The sequence below is a fragment of the Austrofundulus limnaeus genome, unplaced genomic scaffold (genome assembly GCF_001266775.1).
Source record: "Austrofundulus limnaeus strain Quisiro unplaced genomic scaffold, Austrofundulus_limnaeus-1.0 Scaffold188, whole genome shotgun sequence".
NCBI lineage: Eukaryota > Metazoa > Chordata > Actinopteri > Cyprinodontiformes > Rivulidae > Austrofundulus > Austrofundulus limnaeus.
In genome coordinates, this window is record NW_013952590.1 from 992,105 (window position 1) to 993,863 (window position 1,759).

A 1,759-nucleotide genomic window follows, 5' to 3' on the forward strand; every position below is an offset into this window, starting at 1 on the left:
GCCATCATGTCAATATGGACCAAAATCTCTGAGGAATGCTTCCAGCACCTTGTTGAATCTATGCCACGAAGAATTGAGGCAGTTCTGAAGGCAAAAGCGGGTCCAACCTGTTACTAGCGTGGTGTACCTAATAAAGTGGCCGGTGAGTGTATAAAACATCCACCGAAAACAAAATGCATTGAACCAACAATAAAATCATTAAATCAATTATTTAAATCACTTAACAAATTATCAAAATAATAATAATTATTATAAAAATAAAACAAATAATTAAATGTAAAAGCACAATAAAAATAATGAACATTTTTAATTGAAATACCACCTAAAAATATAAATGAAAATTTCAACAAAAAATATAAAAGATAATAAAAGTCACAATCACAACCCTTTAAGTACAGTTTTAAAGAACTTTTAAAGTGTTCCACAGAAGAACTGGGTTTTGCTAAATGAGAAAATTCTTTCCAAAGTGTTGCTGCCCTGTATCAGACAGAAAACTGACCTCTTCTGCTCTGACATGGGAACTGCTGAACTTTGACGAGTTAAGGATGAAATTTCAAATTTAATTTAAATATCATGAATAAATTGGTATACTCTCTTGTCTATAAATCTTATAAATTAAAACACACATTTTAAAAATGTTTATAGACTAAGAATCTGGAGATCTGTAAACAGAGGGGTAGAAGGAAAATGAAAATCTGGAGTTGCCATTATTCGACCTTAAGTAGCTCAGATGATCTCTGAGGTGTGTACTCACATCARCAGCAGCAGCAGTCACCTGATGATCCTCTGTGACCTTCAGTCTGACTCCAGCAGGACTTCCTGATTCACAGAAATAATCCCCCTGATCTTCAGGTCTGACYCCGYTTATAGYCAAAGACAGGTCTCCATGTGAGGACCAGCTGGAGGACACAGACAGTCTGTCATCTGTCCCCCTGCAGCCATCAGAACCACAGTTCTGCACACACACATCTGTTCCGTTTCTCTTCCAGAGGACACATGAAGCTGGTTTCTCTAAGGTGTTAGAGAAACACGGGAGGGTCACCTTTCGACCMACAGAACCTGTCACTTCTTTAGGTTCTAAAACTGTCAGACTAACAGTTTTCTGTGGCTTCTTCCCGCAGCTCAGCTCATATGCTCTGCTGCTGTCCGTGTAAACAGTGCGAGGAAAGTGGACCGTTAAGGAGCTCTCTCTGATCCGGTCTCGGTACTGCTCGGCCGGTGTCCACACACCGTCTTGAAAAACAGCCACGAGTCGGTCCGGGTTCCGTCCCATGTTGCGCACCAGTTTCCCCGACTCGTTTCTCCCGCACGTGTCAGGAAAAATAAACTCATCTCCCACGAAAACTACCGCTGAGTAAGTCCAGCAGCAGCGGCCAGCCAGGAGAGAGAAGAGGAGCAGCCGGCACGAGCTGAACGGTGTCATCTCTTCAAACCGGTTAGAAACGCAGAGCTGACTTTTCAAAGAGCCACAGAGTGAGTTTGCCGGCTGCACTGTTGTGACTTCCCTCCACCTCAACACGGACTGGTTGTCCAAAAACTGCGGAAGGACGGCTCCTAATATGTTAATGGAGAAGCGAGGGCGGGATGTGGTAATAGTAAAAGGAGGAGCCTGACACCACGGCACAACAGCTTCACACAGGAAAACAAAACAACACTTTCCACACAGGAAACAAACTAAACTCTAAAAGTATCTAAAGGAAAAGAACAATTCTCCCGTTGCTCTTGGACTACTTTTGAACTATATTTGGTTTTGAAGTAT

At 42.1% G+C, this 1,759-nt stretch overlaps 1 protein-coding gene across 1 annotated transcript; it reads right to left on the minus strand.

Annotated features, from left to right (window-relative positions):
- Nucleotides 1-759: 759 nt before the first annotated feature.
- On the minus strand, nucleotides 760-1,540 carry LOC106524460 (uncharacterized; the record flags this gene model as incomplete). Its single annotated transcript, XM_014018272.1, is given in 1 exon segment — nucleotides 760-1,540. A coding segment is annotated over 1 exon segment (664 nt), but the record flags the coding sequence as incomplete, so codon positions are not given.
- Nucleotides 1,541-1,759: the final 219 nt, after the last annotated feature.